General features: G+C 45.4%; 1 protein-coding gene across 3 annotated transcripts in view; it reads left to right on the top strand.

Moving 5' to 3' along the window:
- The window catches only part of LOC132403133 (ribosome-binding protein 1-like), a 152,581-nt gene that overhangs the window by 121,128 nt on the left and 15,947 nt on the right, over nucleotides 1-15,506 (top strand). For all 3 annotated transcript variants that reach the window (XM_059986434.1, XM_059986435.1, XM_059986433.1), the window contains 3 exons: nucleotides 7,737-7,808; nucleotides 11,598-11,693; nucleotides 15,321-15,404. In XM_059986434.1, the coding sequence (XP_059842417.1) occupies nucleotides 7,737-7,808; nucleotides 11,598-11,693; nucleotides 15,321-15,404 (252 nt within the window). The remainder of the gene's footprint in view (nucleotides 1-7,736; nucleotides 7,809-11,597; nucleotides 11,694-15,320; nucleotides 15,405-15,506) is intronic.

Raw genomic sequence — 15,506 nt, 5'->3', positions numbered from 1 at the left:
TTTTGCTTTTATATTCTAGTCCTCTTGAATGAATGCTAATTGCATTTTTTAATTGCATTTGCCTTCCTCACCACAGACTCAACCTGCAAGTTATCCTTTAAGAGAATCCTGCACAAGGACTCAAGTCTCTCTCTGCCTGTTTTTTTGTGTTTTCAACCCTTTTGTTTCTTCTACTAAAGTGCATGATTACGCACTTTCCGATGCTGTATTCCATCTGCCATTTCTTTGCCCTTTCTTCTAATTTGTCTTAGTCCTTCTGTAACCTCTGTACTTCATCAAAACTACCTGCCCCTCCACCTACCTTCATATCGTCTGCAAACTTTGGAACAAAACCCACAATTCCATTATCCAAATCATTGACGGATAACGTAAAAAGAATTGGGCCCAACAGAGACCCCTGTGGAACACCACTAGTCACCGGCAGGCAACCAGAAAAGTCTCCCTTTACTCCCACTCTTTGCCTCCTACTTTGTCCATTCTAGAATCTTTCCTGTAATTCTGTGGGCTCTTAGCTTGTTAAGCAGCCTCAAGTGTAGCACTTTGTCAAAGGACTTCAAAAAATCCAAGTACACAACATCAACAAATTCTCATTTGTCTATGCTGCTTGTTTTTTCTTCAAAGAATTCCAATAGACTTGTCGGGCAAGACTTTTCCCTTGAGGAAACCATGCTGACTACGGCCTATTTTATCATGGGCCTCCAAGTACCCTGAGAGCTCATCCTTGGTAATCGACCGCTTGCTATTGATATGGCAATCCCCTGCCCATGCAGTGAAATATTTGCACTGGAGCAATATCAAATAGAATTTGGCACAGTGCCTCATAGATTAGGACTGGCAACCTAAAGGTTGGTTAAAGATATAGTTTTAAGTACTGATATAAAGAAGGAGAAGCACAAAGGGGTTTTGAAGGGTACTTCTTCAGCCTAGACCCTGGAGGTGAAGTGGGTCACTTCTGGCAGACAGACTAGTGAGGATGTGGGAGAAGAATTATCTAAGACGGTGCTGGGGAAAGGGCAAAGATGGAGAAGTGGGGTTGGAACTCAAATGATGAGGGGACCCAGTTATCTTTAAAGAATGGAATTTACAGCTAATAGAAAAGTCTCCAGTCCTTTGCTCTGAAATGAAAGACAGAGTTGAGAGGGTGCGGGGACATCTTTGGCTCATGGATCTCCCTCTAGAGAGTTCAGAGAAGTCTGATTCAATGAGTAAACCCAGCAGGTAGCCCTAGAGTGGCTGCTTGCCCATTGGACTTGTCCATTGACATTGAAGTAACCTGTATGGCACAGAGGCGATGGGCCGAAGGGAATCCAGGGGAAGAGGGAGGAGAGAATAGAGGCTCATGATCTAAGAAGCCCGCTTATTCTCCACACAAACCTCTTCCCCTTCAGTTGTAAAATCTGCACAGATGTCGATTTGTACGTATATGGAGAGTTACTGCAAGTTACCAAGTTCCAAGAGTGAGTTTTTAAGCAGTGGTTTGGGGAACTCAGAGTAACCAGAAGTCAGAGACAGAGTCACAAGAATGAGAGATCCTGTAGATGCTGCAAATCAAAGTAACCCACACAAGATGCTGGAGGAACTCAGCAGGCCAGACAGCGTCTATAGAAAAGAGTAAACAGTCGATATTTCGGGCTGAGACTCTTCTTCAGGACTGGAAAAAAAAGATGTCAGAATAAGATTTCTCAAACTTCTGGTAATTGCCCCATCCCCCCCTCCACCATTCTCCATTCCCATTTCCCTCCCTTGCCTTTTCTCCTTACCTGCCCATCACCTCCCTCTGGTACTCCTCCCTCTTCCCTTTCTTCCAGTGCCTTCTGTCCTCTCCTATCAGATTCCCCCTTCTCCAACTCTTTATCTCTTTCACCAATCGACTTCCCAGCTTGCTACTTCAACTCCTCCCATTTTCATCTATCACCTACCACCTCTTCTTTCTCTCGTCCCACCTTCTTACTTTTGACTATCTAATCTCTTTTTTTCCCAGTCCTGCTGAAGGGTCTCGGCCCGAGACGTCAATTGTCGATGGGAGGAGCATTCGTAACAAGGTGGATGGATTGAATGTGCAGATAGTTATTAATGAATATGATATAGTTGGGATCACAGAGACATGGCTCCAGGGTGACCAAGGATGAGAGCTCAACATCCAGGGATATTCAATATTCAGGAGGGATAGACAGGAAAGAAAAGGAGGTGGGGTAGCATTGCTGGTTAGAGAGGAGATTAACGTAATAGAAAGGAAGGACATTAGCCTAGAGGATGTGTAATCGATATGGCTAGAGTTGCATAACACTGAGGGGCAGAAAATGCTGGTGGGCATTGTGCACAGGCCACCTAACAGTAGTAGTGATGTTGGGGATGGCATTAAACAGGAAATTAGAAATGCGTGCAATAAAGGAACAATAGTTATAATGGGTGACTTCAATCTACATATAGGTTGGGTGAACCAAATTGGTAAGGTTGCTGAGGAAGAGGATTTCTTGGAATGTATGTGGGATGGTTTTCTGAACCAACATGTCAAGGAACCAACTAGATTAGCAATCTTGTCATGCGAGGCCCCTTGGGTAAGAATGACCATAATATGGTGGAATTCTTTATCAAGATGGAGAGTGACATAGTTAATTCAGAAACAAAGGTTCTGAACTTAAAGAAGGGTAACTTTGAAGGTATGAGACGTGAATTAGCTAAGATAGACTGGCAAATGATACTTAAAGGGTTGACGGTGGATATGCAATGGCAAGCATTTAAAGATTGCATGGATGAACTACAACAATTGTTCATCCCAGTTTGGCAAAAGAATAAACCAGGGAAGGTAGTGCACCCGTGGCTGACAAGGGAAATTAGGGATAGTATCAAGTCTAAAGAAGAAACATATAAATTAGCAAAAAAAAGTGGCACACCTGAGGACTGGGAGAAATTCAGAGACCAGCAGAGGAGGACTAAGGGCTTAATTAGGAAGGGGAAAAAAGGATTATGAGAGAAAGCTGGCAGGGAACATAAAAACTCACTGTGAAAGCTTTTATAGATATGTGAAAAGAAAAAGATTGGTCAAGACAAATGTAAGTCCTTTACAGTTAGAAACAGGTGAATTGATCATAGGGAACAAAGACATGGCAGACCAATTGAATAACTACTTTGGTTCTGTCTTCACTAAGGAGGACATAAATAATATTCCGGAAATAGTAAAGGACCGAGGGTCTAGTGAGATGGAGGAACTGAGGGAAATACATGTTAGTAGGGAAGTGGTGTTAGATAAATTGAAGGGATTAAAGGCAGATAAATCCCCAGGGCCAGATGGTCTGCATCCCAGAGTGCTTAAGGAAGTAGCCCAAGAAATAGTGGATGCATTAGTGATAGTTTTTCAAAACTCCTTAGATTCTGGATTAGTTCCTGAGGATTGGAGGGTAGCTAATGTAACCCCACTTTTTAAAAAAGGAGGGAGAGGAAAACCGGGGAATTACAGACTGGTGAGTCTGACATCGGTGGTGGGGATAATGCTAGAGTTGGTTATCACAGATGTGATAACAGCACATTTGGAAAGAGGTGAAATCATTGGACAAAGTCAGCATGGATTTGTGAAAGGAAAATCATGTCTCACGAATCTTACAGAATTTTTTGAGGATGTAACTAGTAGAGTGGATAGGGGAGAGCCAGTGGATGTGGTATATTTAGATTTTCAAAAGGCTTTTGACAAGGTCCCACACAGGAGATTAGTGTACAAACTTAAAGCACACAGTATTGGGGGTATGGTATTGATGTGGATAGAGAATTGGTTGGCAGACAGGAAGCAAAGAGTGGGAGTAAACAGGACTTTTTCAGAATGGCAGGCAGTGACTAATGGGGTACCGCAAGGCTCAGTGCTCGGACCCCAGTTGTTTACAATATATATTAATGATTTAGACGAGGGAATTAAATGCAGCATCTCCAAGTTTGTGGGTGATGCGAAGATGGGTGGCGGTGTTAGCTGTGAGGAGGATGCTAAGAGGATGCAGGGTGACTTGGATAGGTTAGGTGAGTGGGCAAATTCATGGCAGATGCAATTTAATGTAGATAAATGTGAGGTTATCCGCTTTGGTTGCAAGAACAGGAAAACAGATTATTATCTGAATGGTGGCTGATAGGAAATGGGGAGGTGCAACGAGACCTGGGTATCATTGTACACCAGTCATTGAAGGTGGGCATGCAGGTACAGCAGGTGGTGAAAAAGGCAAATGGTATGTTGGCATTCATAGCAAAAGGATTTGAGTACAGGAGCAGGGAGGTTCTACTGCAGTTGTACAAGGCCTTGGTGAGACCGTACCTAGACTGCTGTGTGCAGTTTTGGTCCCCTAATCTGAGGAAAGACATTCTTGTCATAGAGGGAGTACAAAGAAGGTTCACCAGATTGATTCCTGGGATGGCAGGAATTTCATATGAAGAAAGACTGGATCGACTAGGCTTATACTCACTGGAATTTAGAAGATTGAGGGGGGGATCTTATTGAAATGTATAAAATTCTAAAGGGATTGGACAGGCTAGATGCAGGAAGATTGTTTCCGATGTTGAGGAAGTCCAGAATGAGGGGTCACAGTTTAAGGATAGAGGGGAAGCCTTTTAGGACCGAGATGAGGAAAAACTTCTTCACACAGAGAGTGGTGAATCTGTGAAATTCTCTGCCACAGGGAACAGTTGAGGCTGGTTTATTGGCAATATTTAAGAAGGAGTTAGATATGGTCCTTGTGGCTAAAGGGATCGGGGTATGGAGAGAAAGCAGGTACAGAGTTCTGAGTTGGATGATCAGCCATGATCATACTGAATGGCGGTGCAGGCTCGAAGGGCCGAATGGCCTACTGCTGCACCTATTTTCTATGTTTCTATGTTTACTCTTTTCCATAGATGCTGCCTGGCCTGCTGTGTTCCTCCTGCATTTTGTGTGTGTTAGTCAGAGTTGAGAGTTCAACTTTTATTTGTTAGTTCCCTATCCTATCAGTTAGGGACTGAGCTGCCGCTAGGCTGGTCTGACTGTGTCTGGTGAGATGCTGCACTTCCAGAAGGGCCACCTCTCAGAGCCTGGGCTCTCAATAACAGGGGACAGGGTAGCTGCTGCAGTGGCTGTGGGTTGAGCCTGGCCCAGTCGAAGTTAAAGGCAGAGGATGCCAGAAATACTCTGCAGGTCAGGCAGTACGTTTCGGATTGAGAACTTTGCATCAGAGCCTGACATCTGATTGTACTGGCAAATATCAGAATCGTGTATTATCACTGGCGCGCGCACATACACGCACACACACACACACCATGAAATTTGTTGTGGCAGCAGGACAGTGTAAAATATAAATATACTATAAATTATAAGATATAAGTAGTGCAAACAGAAAGCAAAAAAAATGTGAAGTTGTCTTCATGGGTTCATTGTCCATCCAGAAATCTGTTGGAGGGGAAGAAGCTGTTCCTAAGATGTAGACTGTTTGTCTTCAGGCTGTGATGGTAGTATTGAGAAGAGGGCATGTAGATGGTCAGGACCCTTAATGATGGATGCCTTTTTGAAGTAGCACCTTGAGAAGATGTCCTTAATCCAGGGGAGGCGAATGCCCGTGGCAGAGCTGGCTGAGTTTGCAACCCTCTGCAGCATTTTCTGATCCTGTGTATTGGCCCCTTCATACCAGATGGTGGTGCGACCAGTTAGAATGCTCTCCAAGGTGCATACATGGTATCATCATCAGGGATTTAGTAACAGAGTAAATATCTCCACTAGTGATTGTACGCAGACCCATGCATCCTGCTGCATGGGTCCAGTGGTTTGTTGTTTTCCTAACAGTTCGTTGAGCAGTTGTCCTGGCATCAACTACACTCAGGAGCCACTTCCCTGTACATCTGCTCATTAATACAAATACCTAATCAGACAATCATGTGGTAGCAATTCAATGCTTCAGAGCATGCAGACATGGTCAAGAGGTTCAGTATTTGTTCAGGCCAAATGGAGAAGGTATGTGATAGTCGACCCCCAGGAGGTTTTAATGTTCTCAGTGACTTTGAATGTGGAATGCTTATTGGTGCCAGATGGGGTGGATTGAGTATCTCAGAAAATGCTGATCTCCTGGGATTGTCACACGCAGCAGTCTCTAGAGTTTACAGAGAATTGTGTGAGAAACAAAAGATAAAATCCAATTAACAGAAGTTCTGAGGGCGAAAACAGCTTGTTAAAGAGAGAGGTCAGAGGGGAATGGCCAGATTGGTTCAAGCTGACAGGAAAGTGATAGTAACTCAAATAACCCAGCGTTACGATGATGGTGTGCAGAAGAGCATCTCTGAATTCACAGCACGTCAAACCTTGAAGTGGATGGGCTCCGGCAACAGAAGACCATGAACATGCACTCAGTATTCAGTTTCTAAAGTACAGATGGCCACTGAGTGTGTGTAAACCACTCCTCACAGGATTATGGGAGCAGGATTATTTTAACTTTTATTTCAAGGTTTTTTTTAAAGAGTAGTCTCCACACTCTAATACAGCTTTATGTGAAGCTAGTAGTTGATGATATCAGCTAATATGTGGTAATCATGATCTGTTTGCATTAATATCAGTTTGATGTAGAATTGGGAAGATCAGGAAGACGGTGAACTGTTTTGCCCAGCTTGTCTCTCCCAGCCTCTCTGCTTCGTACAAGTTTCGTTACATGTCATACAACTCTCACAGTGTAACTTCCTTCTTTATTTCCACAGCTAAGTTCCTGATCACCACTGAAATGCATTAATACTCCGAAAATTCGCTTAAATTTAAATTTTTTTGAAAAAAATCTGCAGATGCTGAGAATCTGGAAAGTTGACAGTTTCTCTGTGAGACTTCCTGAGTGCTTCCCACATTTTTAATTTTTGTTCCAGATTCTCATCCATCCTACGGGATGCCTTTGATCATGACAGATGTTCAGCATTTTCACTTCGCTCAGATCTGCGTTCCTTCTGTTATTTGTTTTCTCCTGCCAGACTCTTATCCCCCACCCTGCTTCTCCTCTGCATCTCAGGCACTGTTTACCGCAGCAACATTCAAAATACTGGAGGAAAGCACCAGGTCAGGCAGCATTTATGGCGAGAAATGGACAGCCAGAGTCTGGGTCTAGACCCTTCACCCGAGTGGTTTTGTGTTGTTGCTGGAGCCCTGCATCTGCGGCCCCTCATGTCTCCTGTTTACTTCAGATCTGATGAAGGGCCGCTGACCACAGGTGCTGACTAACCTGCTAAGTATCTGCAGCACGTTCTGTTTCTGTTTGAGTAAACGGTGCTAACAGGTGCCTGGAACGCACTGCCAGGGGAGGTGATGAAGCAGACTCTACAGCAACACTCTCTGTGTTACGTATGCAGGGAGCAAACACGACAACAGTGTAGTTTAATTAAACCTTTTAACTGACTCATGTTCGTATCAGTACACCCTGGGCAATTTACAGCTGTGGGAGTGAAGAGGTGGTCCTGCTGAAAGCCCGCGCCAGAAGAGGGAGAGCCCTCTGGTGCGCAGGAGATCCAGTTGATTCTCTATGCGATCAGTCAACAGGCAGGGAATGGAGACACATCGACCATGTACAGGGGGATAGAAAGAGCTTGGTTGACATTGTGGGATGTAGGGCCTGTTTCCGTGGGCTGTACTGTTCTAAACCCCATTGCTTGATAAATAACCTTTCCAACCCCCTGCAGGTGCCATGGGCTCGGGTTTCGGTTTAGTTAAACCTCGCTGCTCATCTGGTCATCTTAAGGAGCTGTTGTGTGTGTTTTTGCAGGCAGAATCACAAGTAAAAACATTAGAAGGCACCCTGGAGAAGCTGAAGCTGGATTCACAGAATACGGAGCAGGTAAATCTCACGTTCCAATTCAGCCTGTGGGGTGACTGTTGTCCCTCGACTCACCCTCTGTCGAATCTCCCCTCATCTCCCTATGGGTTTTGTTTCCTTGTTATTACTTTTCCCCAAATCGTTTCTCTGCTGAACCCTCCTTGAAAACCTTAGTCTTGAGGCTAATCAGTGGGCTCCAGCAGCATCACTTTAGCAAAGATTTCAATTATTTATGGCCAGCCTTTCTTCTACACCCACGTCCTAGTACTTGGGTACAGTTGACTGCATAGACAAATGTTTTGGGTCGTTGTGACATCACTTGGTTATACTAACAATTGGGAGACACAGGTTGAAATCCTGCAACTGTGAAGCCACTGGGTTTTTGAGAAGATCTAACAGGTTAAATGATGCTTTTTAGGAAGGTAAACCTGGCATCCCTATCCCCAGTTCTGGGTTCGACCTATCGCTCTGCCATCAGAGACCTGGAGTTCACCTACCTCTGCTCTCAGTGAACTGGTCTAGCCAGGGCCAGATTCTAGCACCAGTGCACTTTAACTCTCCCATTCAGAAAGTTAGGAGGCATGGGATCCAGGAGAACTTGGCTGTGTGGATTCAGAATTGGCCTGTCCACAGTAGGCAGAGGGTAGTTGTAGATGGGGCCTATTCAGCCTGGAGGTCACAGACCAGTGGTGCTCCTCAGTGATCTGCTCTGGGACCCCAGCTCTTTGTAATTTTTATAAATGACATGGATGAGGAAGTGAAAGTCTGCAGATAACACGAAGGTTGGTGGAGTTGTGGATTGCGTGGAGGGTTGTTTTTATTTGCAATGAGATATAGACAGGATGCAGAGCTGGGTTGAGAAGTGGCAGATGGATTTTAACCCAGAAAAATGTGAAGTGATTAATTTTGGAAGGTCGAATTTGGAGGCCGAATACAGGGTTCTTGGCAGTGTGGAGTTAATAGGGTTGGTAAGAAGGCTTATGGTGTGCTGGCTCTCATTAATGACATGATTCAGTTCAAGAGCGTGAGGTAATGATTCAGCTCTATAAAACCCTGGTTAAACATCACTTGGAATATTGCAGCACTTGTACCCATTGTGATGAACTGCTTTGAGAGGTTGGTGATGAAACATATCAACTCCTGCCTGAGAAGTGACTTGGATCCATTCCAGTTTGCCTACCGACGGATAGGTCATTATCAGGTGCCATTTCATTGGCTCTTCACTCAATACTAGAATATCTGGACAGTAAAGGTACATGACTACAGCTCAGCATTCAATACCATTACCCCCTCAAAACTGATCAATAAACTTCAAGATCTTGTGCAACTGGATCCTCGATTTCCTCACTTGCAGACCCCAGTCAGTTTGGATTGGCAGCAACATCTTTTCCACAATCTCCGTTAGCACAGGTGCATCACAAGGCTGTGTGTTTAACCCTCTGCTCTACTCGCTTTATATTTATGACTGAGGCTAAGCACAGCTCCAGTTCTATATTTATGTTTGCCCACAACACTACTGTCAAAGGTGGTGATGCATCAGCATAACAGGAAGGAGATTGAAAATCTGGCTGAGTGGTGCCACAACACCAATCTCTCACTCAATGTCAGCAAGACCAAGAAGCTGATTATTAACTTCAGGAGGAAGACACCGGAGGTCCTTGAGCCAATCTTCATCAGAGATGGAGAGGGTCAGCAGCTTTAAGTTCTTTGGTGTTATTATTTTGGAAAATCTGTCCACAACAGCATACAAAAAGTAGTGGATGAGGCCCAGTCCATCACAGGAAAAGCCACCCCCCACCGCTGTGCATATCTACGCGAGCACAGTTGCTCGAAAGCAGCATCCATCAGCAAGGATTCCCACAACCCAGGCCATGCTCCTTCTCACTGCTGCCATCAGGAACAAGGTACAGGAGCCTCACGACCTATAACACAGAGGTTCGGGAATAGTTATTACCCCTCAACCATTAGGCTGTTGAACCAGAGGGGATAACTTCACTTGCCCCATAACTGAACTGTTTCCACAATCTATGGGCTCACTTCCAAATACTCTTCATCTCATGTTCTCAAAATTTATTATTAATGATTTTTTTTTCTCTTTTTATGTTTGTGGTTTGTTGGCTTTTGCACGTTGGTGGTTTGCCCTTCCCTGTTGTGTGCAGTCTTTATTGTGTTTCTTGTAGTTACTGTGGAAGCCCACAAGAAGATGATTCTCAGGGTTATATATGGTGACTTGTACTTTGAAAATAAATTTACCTTGAGCTTTGAGTTCATTTCTGGTGGCTTTGTTATAGGAAGGTTGTGGAAGCTTTAGAGAGAGTGCAGAGGAGATTTACCAGGATGCTGCCTGGATTAGATAGTAAGTTCAAAGTAAATTTATTATCAAAGTACGTTATTGTCACCTTATAGAATCAATGAGATTAATCTGTATCTGTACGGAGTCACCACGGATGTTGCATCTCAGCTGTTCAGGTGATAAGCGAGCCAGGGCAGTACAGTATGGAGAGAAAGCAGCTGCCAGTGTAGCAAGCACAGAGACCGATACAGTTCGGCACCAGCAGTGTCGCAGGAGTTGCCAGTCAGTGCTGAACTCAATGTAGGACTGCCTCGGGGACTCCAGCTCCGGATTTTACCTCCGGGATCACTGCCTTCCCAATGAGTGGGTCCGGCCGCAAGGCAGCAGGATTTCCTTCTCCGAGACAAGCTGCCAATCACCGCTGCCCATTGGGGATTCCTGGGTGGTGCAGCTTGAAGGGCCAGAAGAACCTATTCCACACTGTATCTCTTTTAAAAATAAATAGACTGAATCCCCCGACTAATGAAGCCCAACGCACCATACAGCTTCTTAACAACCCTATTAATTTGCCTGGCAGCTTTGAGAGACCCACGGCTTGTGAAGATGGGTTGAGCAAACTTAGACCTTCCTCTCTGGAGAAAAGGAGGATGAGAGGTGACTTGAGAGAGGTGTAGAAGATGATGAGAGGTACAGATGAAGTGGGTAGAGACTTCTCCAGTAACTTGGCATGTCACACAAGTGCATTCAGTGGAAATGGTTAATACAAGGGGTATTATTTTAAGGTGATCGGAGGAGAGTGTGGGTGGGTGATGTCAGAAGTAAGTTCGCTTACACAGGGAGTGGTGGGTGTGTGGAGCACACTGCCAGAGGTGGTGGTAGAGGCAGATACAAAAGAGCTCTTAGACAGGAATATGGATGATTGAAAAATGGATGGTTATGTAGGAGGGAAGGGTTAGATTGACCTTAGAGCATGTTAAAAGGTTGGCACAACATCAAAGGCCCGAAGATCTGTACTATCCTGTGTTCTAAAGATAACAAGTTTTAACTTCAAGTTTAATTGTTTTTTAATGATGTACAAATAGGGCACAGACTCAGAATAGAGGGAAGTCCATTTGGAACAGAGATGAGGATGAATTTCTTTAGCCACAAAGTGGTGAATCTGAGGAATTCATTGCCTTAGGTTGCTGTGGAGACTGAGTCATCGGGTATATTTAAAAGGTTGATAGGTTCTTGATTGGTCAGGGCATGAAGGGTTACAGGGAGAAGGCAGGAGACTGGGGCTGAGAGGGAATTAGATCAGCTGACTTGATGGGCCAAATGGCCCAATTCTGCTCCTAAACCTTATGGTCTTTTGTTCTAATACCCAAGATCACAGCAAAAGCATAAGTTATAGGAGCAGAAGTAGACCTTTCGGTCTAACAAATGGCTGTTGTCACCGCTCTTCCAGGGGATTTCGTAAATACCAGCAACTCTCGTGTGTATCCCAGCAGGGTATAATGTCCTTTATCTCCCCTCAGCTGAAGGATCTGGTGGCTGAATTGGAGGAGAAGTTAAAGCAGCAGCTTGAATCGGCACAGACGCAGTGTCAACAATACTCAGTGGAGGTGAAAGAGGTGAGTGTAGCAGTGACCCGCCGTTGTCGTCTCCGCTGTCACTGAGTCAGTGAGCATGTAGTGCTGCTGCTACAGTCCCCTGATCTCTGCTCCCCAGGGAGGGGAGAACGGTGTGCCAGGGACCTCAGACTCACCTGAACAATCCATGGACTCACTTTCAAAGACTCTACAGCTCGTGTTCTCAGTGTTATCTATTTACACAGTTTGTCGTCTTTTGCACGTTGGTTGTTTGTCAATCTTTGTTTGCCATTGATTCTGTGGTATTGCTTTGCTTTGCCTGCAAGAAAGTGATTCTCAAGGTAGTATATAGTGATATATACCGTCCTTTGATAATAAATTTACTTTGAATTTTGACTCTACCACTACTGGGTAAGGCATCTTCTACTGTGTCCCGAATGATACCCTATACCTCTGAGAGCTCTGCCTCTCCCAGGTCTGCCCCAGGCAAAGAAAGGTGGTGGTGGAAGCAGAAATTTTAGGGACATTTAAGAAACTCCTCGACAGGCACACAAATGATAGCGAACTGGAGGACTATGTGGGAGGGAAGGTTTAGACATATATTGGAGTAGGTTAAAAGAGGTGGTACAGTAGTGTACTGGTTAGCATAATGCTGTTATAGAGCCAGTGACCCAGGTTCAATTCCCGCTGCTGTCTTTAAGGAGATTCTCTCCGTAACTGCATGGGTTTTCCCTGAGTGCTTGGGTTTCCTCTCACAGTCCGAAATGTATGTTAGTTGGTCACATGGGTGTAATTGGGCAGGTGGACTCATTGGGTTGGAAGGGCCTGTTACTGTGCTTTATCTCTAAATAAAAATGAAGTCAGCACAACATGTTGGTTAGACGGGTCTGTATCTGTTCTGTAGTGTCCATGGTTCTCATTACAGTAGCATTCCCCGGCAGTTCCCTGCAGTACTCAGAGAATCTCAAGCTTCACACTGACACTCCCATCACTGCCAAGAGTTTCTGGGAGCTCAGCCTCCCAGTGTCGTTTCTGTATACCCTGGTGCCCTCACACTAGCTCCCACCAGCAATAAGGGTTAAATGAGACAAGAGACCTGCAGGTGCAGGAATGTGCCGCAGGTCGAGCAGCATCCAAGGAGGGAGAGGAGAGCTTTCCCCTCACGGATGCTGCTCGCCTCCCTGAGTTTGTCTGTTCCAACGGTAAGCAGCACTCATTTCCAGCTCCTCGGCCTGTGAGGAAGTGGATTGGCAGTCTGAACTCAGTCGCGGGGGCAAGCTGCAATTCCAAAATCAAATCGGAGAATGCTGGAACTGGGAAGCAGGGCAGCTACTGCTCTGTGACCTTGGGTTCTGAGCTGGGAGTGGGGTAGCCTGGCTTGGACAGCCTCCTTCATGAACGTGCTCAACCTCTTGTTATGCCCGATTTCTTCTCCCACAACGTAATGATGCCAAATTTTCTGAACGGCTTTCCCAACAGGCGGGTTATTCCGCACGGCAGAGGTGAAGGATGCCTCCCGCCATAACGTCCCTTTATTCCTCTGTTGCTGGCTACGTCTTCGGCTGACTGAGCTCTGGTTCTGAACAACTCCCTTCTTAACACTTGGCCCATCCTCCTCCTGCAAGCCCAGACCTAATCTCAGCATCTCCTGATCAAATGAAGCTGATATAAGTGGAGGGGAGTGGCAAAGTGAAATCAGCTGAGGCTGTTTTGAGTGGCTCCAAGACTCATCCTAACACACAAAACCTTGGTTCTAATGACGCAGGTTCAGTCCGGATCCCCCCTGCCCCCAGCATGGAGTTTGCAGGTTCTTCCAGTGACTGCATGGGTTTCTTGCAGATGTTCCAGTTTCCTCCCATGTCCCAAAGACATAAGACCATGAGACGTGGGAGCAGAGTTAGAACCCTCAGTCTATTGAGCCGGCTCCACCATGGCTGATTTAATATCCCCCTCAAACCCATTCTCCTGCCTTCTCCCCACAAGCTTTGACACCCTTACTAGTCAAGAACCTAACAAACTCTGCTTTAAATGTACCCAACAACTTAGCCTCCACAGTCGTCTGTGACCATGAATTCCGCTGATTCCCCCACCCTCTGGCTAAATAAACTCATTTGAGTCTCTGTTCTAAAAGGATATCCTACTATTCTGAGGCTGTACCCTCTGGTCCTAGACTCTCCCACTATAAGAGACATCCTCTCCACATCCACTCTATCTAGGCCTTTCAATGTTCAATAGGTTTCAATGAAATCCTCCTCCTGCTTCTTAACTCCAGTGAGTGCAGGCCCAGAGTCATCATACACTTCTCGTATGTTAACTCTTTATTTCCTGGGATCGTCCTCATGAACCTTCTCTGGACCCTCTCCAATTCCAGCACATCCTTTTAGATAAGAGGTCCAAAACTGCTCACAATATTCTATAAATGCAGTCTGACCAATGCTTTATAAAGTCTCAGCATTACTGTACATCCTTGCTGGTTAGTAGGCTAAATATCCTCTGTAAATTGTCCCTGGTGAGTAGCCAAGTGTTAGAATCCACAGGCGTTGATGATAATGTGTAAAACAAGATGGCGCCAAGTTGGAATGTCCATCAATGCTCAGACTTTGTCTTTTTTTTGAGTTCCTAGTGATTGTTTTGGGGACAGCACAAGTATTAGGGGTCAGGTTAGCGTTTAGGAACAGGGAAGAATGTAGTTGGAGATCAGGGGCAGTAAATAAAGACTGTGGGCAGCTGTTCGAGTCCAGGTCTGTGCACTCCTTGGTCAAGTTGGCAGATACTGAGGAGATCAGCGATTTTCCCCAGGTCACCCTGTCTGGTCCCCGGTCACAGATCCTGAGGGCCAGTGACCCCACAGGTCACTGGGGTCAGAGGTTGGTGTGAGTCTGGAAATCAGGACCGGAAAGTCAGTGAGCCCTGGGACAAAGTCTAAAACTGGAAGCCTGATGTCTAAGTGTCCGGGCATAAGGACTTCTGAGAGACGCAGTCAGTCCGAGGAGTGCAGGCGTGTGTGCGCGTTGTTCTGTGGATGTGCTGTGGTGGTGCGGAATATGTAACAACACTTGGCAGGCTACACACATCCGTGTGTGTGTGTGTTGGTCGTTGTTGGTCGTTAACGTAAACAATGCATTTCACTCTAGGTTTCAACGTACACGGGGGCAGCACTGTAGTGTAGTGGGTGGCGTAGTGTAAATACAGCACCAGCGATCACCAATCACACTTCAATTCCCACCTCAGTCTGTAAGGAGTTTGCACATGTAGTGGGTAGTGTTGTATGAATACAGTGCCAGCAATCACCAATCACACTTCAATTCCCACTTCAGTCTGTAAGGAGTTTGTACTTGTGACCGTGATGGTTTCCTCCAGACGTTCTGGTTTCCAATGGTGAACTGTAAGGGTTAGTGAGTTGTGGGCATGCCAAGTTGGCGCTGGATGTGTGGCAACACTTGTGGGCTGCCCAGCACAACCTTGATTTGATGCAAACGATGTATTTCAATGTATATGTGACAAATAAAGCTAATCTGAATCTGAATGTGGAAATAATAAAATGGAATGAGAGTAACAGAATGCTTGAGAGCCATCACGGTCATGATGGGCTGAATGGACTTTATCACTCTGTGTACTGATACATTGCATTGTTCTGAAACAGTGTTTTGTCCCCTTCTTCCCTTCTAGCTGAGCGAACTCTTAATAGAATCACAAAGCCAGCTGGAGGCAGCCAATAGAGAACAGCAGAAACACAGCGAGGAGCTCTCACTGGTGAGGACCTTTCTCAAAGTAAACCAACTGTCCAAATGACAATGCCAATAAACCTGTCAGAGTGGATAGTTGAGGGATTAATACTGAGCAAATGGATAACTA

The sequence above is a fragment of the Hypanus sabinus genome, chromosome 12 (genome assembly GCF_030144855.1).
Source record: "Hypanus sabinus isolate sHypSab1 chromosome 12, sHypSab1.hap1, whole genome shotgun sequence".
In the NCBI taxonomy this organism is placed as follows: domain Eukaryota; kingdom Metazoa; phylum Chordata; class Chondrichthyes; order Myliobatiformes; family Dasyatidae; genus Hypanus; species Hypanus sabinus.
This window is presented reverse-complemented; position numbering and strand designations above follow the sequence as displayed.